General features: G+C 58.7%; 1 protein-coding gene across 1 annotated transcript in view; it reads right to left on the bottom strand.

Annotated features, from left to right (window-relative positions):
• MICALL2 (MICAL like 2) overlaps positions 1-2,226 on the bottom strand; it is a 21,959-nt gene extending 19,733 nt beyond the window's left edge. The window contains 1 exon segment of the mRNA XM_006167881.3: positions 1,888-2,226. Within this exon segment, the coding sequence (XP_006167943.1) occupies positions 1,888-2,030 (143 nt within the window). The 5' untranslated portion in view covers positions 2,031-2,226.
• Positions 2,227-2,256: the final 30 nt, after the last annotated feature.

Genomic DNA, 2,256 nt, shown 5'->3' with positions numbered 1-2,256 from the left:
TTCTTCTCTCACCGTCTGGAGCCTGGAAGTCCAGCATCAGGGTGTGGGCAGGGCCAGGCTCTGTCCAGAGGCTCGTGTACCATACACAGTGCAGGGTATGCAGGCGGGCACTCATTACAAGGGGACTTCAAATAATGTGTGGAAAATGGAATTCAAGGACCAGTTTATTTCTGTGCCAAACATTTTTAAATCCATGCATAATCTTCTCATAATACATACTTTTCATGAACTTTTTGAAGAGCACTCATAAAAGAACGGATGTGTGAGGTCGACATGTGTCAACATGTGTACACACTCACGTGTATGTGCCTGTGCTCGCCTGTGGTTGGTGCATGCCGGCCAGGCACTACAGCACAGCTGGGAGCAGACGGAAGCTCTCTGAGGCCGGCAAGACCCAAATGTCCAGTTACACCATTGTCCTTGAGGCTGCTGGGCCAGCAGACGGCAGCACTGCCTTTTCCCGCACTTGAAGACGTGGCACACCGACCCTCTCGGAGCTGCCTAGCTTAGCCAGTAGCCAGCCCCGGCCGCGACCCCACACCTCCCATAGTCTCTCCGCTCCAGGTCCCCCCCAGTCTCTGCATCCCTGCCCACTCTCTAGCAGCGCTCGGCTTTGGGCTTTCCATGTGGAAGCCCACTTGCCCTGAAGTCTTCTGCCTCCAAGGGTGACCAACCGAGGCACATCCCTGGGTGAAGAACAAAGCTACACCCCAAGTGTCACCCAGAGACTCCCAGAGGCTCCACAAACACATTTTGCAACCTTGGGGCAGGAGCCAGGGCATTTGCTCAAGACTCCAGCTTCCTGTGGAGAGTGGGGCTTGCCCAGATGCCGGACTAGGTGCTGCTCAACATGCCTGCTAATCTGAACAAGGGCCGTGTCTCTCTGGGCCTCAGTTTCCCCCATCGGCACTGTGAAAGGCCTAACTGAAACCAGCATCCAGAAGGTTCTGTCTCTGGCCTGTCAGCCCCAAGACCTCCCTGGCAAACACACATCACACCCCAGTCCTCACTCCAGCCATGACTTCTCAGGAGACTGCAGGTGGCCTTCCGGGGACTTCCTTCCTGAGACTCTAGCCATCCAACCCAGGCAGGCAGATATCTGTCCCAGTAAGCTGGATCCTAATCATTCAGTCAGAATGTTTGCTGTGTGAATAACTGATATAATAGATACAGGTTCAGGCCAAGATTCAGCAATAAGGCGGGGCTGGCCTCCTAGCCACCCCTGCCAAGACCCTCCTATGGAGAGCTAGACCAATCCCCAGCTCTTGCCTACCTCCTGCAGCACCCAGTGATGCAGGCCCATTCTTCATCTCGTCCCCTAAAACCCTAGGGTGCAGAGGCCTGGCCAGGACCTGAGATGTCTGGGCTTTCCTCTCTGCATAGGCACCTCCTCTCCAGAGACCCTAGGCTGCACTCCCGACTGTGGCTGGCAGAGAGGAGCTACACACACTGGAAGTCTCCAGTGACCCTAATCTGGTGTCCTGGCCTCAGGACAGTAAGGGGTCTCAGAGGGCTCAGGGGAGCCACTCTGCTAGGCCTTTCCTAGGGAGACAGAGGGGGGTGGAGGGCTGGGGCCAGAGCCTAGGACACTGCCCTGAGTCACAGACTGACTAAGTCAGTGGGGGCGGATGGATGTCCTGGCTCTGGCCCAGCTCTCCACTTGGTGGACGGACAAACTGAGTCCACTGTGGGCAACCTGGGGACAGGGGATGAGGGGGCGACAACACCTTTGCCTGCAGGACCCGCGTATGCCCAGCCCGGATGGTGCATCTCACAGCCCTTCAGTTCTGATTCTGCTCCCCAGTCCCCGAGCTCGAAGCAAGGCTGAACCTCAGTTTCCTCATCTGTGCTGACAGCACGTTGTCTGTGCCGAGAAAGGGGACTCACATGAGGTCCGGCCGGTGGCGGTGCAGGATGGCGCAGAAGGCCAGGCCATCGCGGAACGACGTGGTCATGTTGGTGATGCTCACGTCCCTGTAGCCCTCGCACTGCTGCCGGCACCACTGCTGCAGCGCTTTGATGGCGGCCATGCGGGCAGCGGCGCCCACCCCGGCAGGGCGCGGGAAACTGCGACGCGCTTTCCGAGGACCGCAGCCTGGCCCACCCTGCTGGACAGACGCACGGAGCGACGGACAAACAAATCGGCCGACCGGCGGCGGCTGAGCCGGATCCGTCGGAGTAGGACAAGGAGCAACGGCCGACTCAGTGGGTCCAGAGAGCGGCGGAGTCAGCCCGCCCACAGGCCTTGCGCCCACC

The sequence above is a fragment of the Tupaia chinensis genome, unplaced genomic scaffold (assembly GCF_000334495.1).
Source record: "Tupaia chinensis unplaced genomic scaffold, TupChi_1.0 Scaffold145208_1, whole genome shotgun sequence".
Taxonomy (NCBI): domain Eukaryota; kingdom Metazoa; phylum Chordata; class Mammalia; order Scandentia; family Tupaiidae; genus Tupaia; species Tupaia belangeri.
The sequence above is the reverse complement of the archived record's forward strand: the minus strand, read 5'-3'. Positions and strand labels throughout refer to the sequence as shown.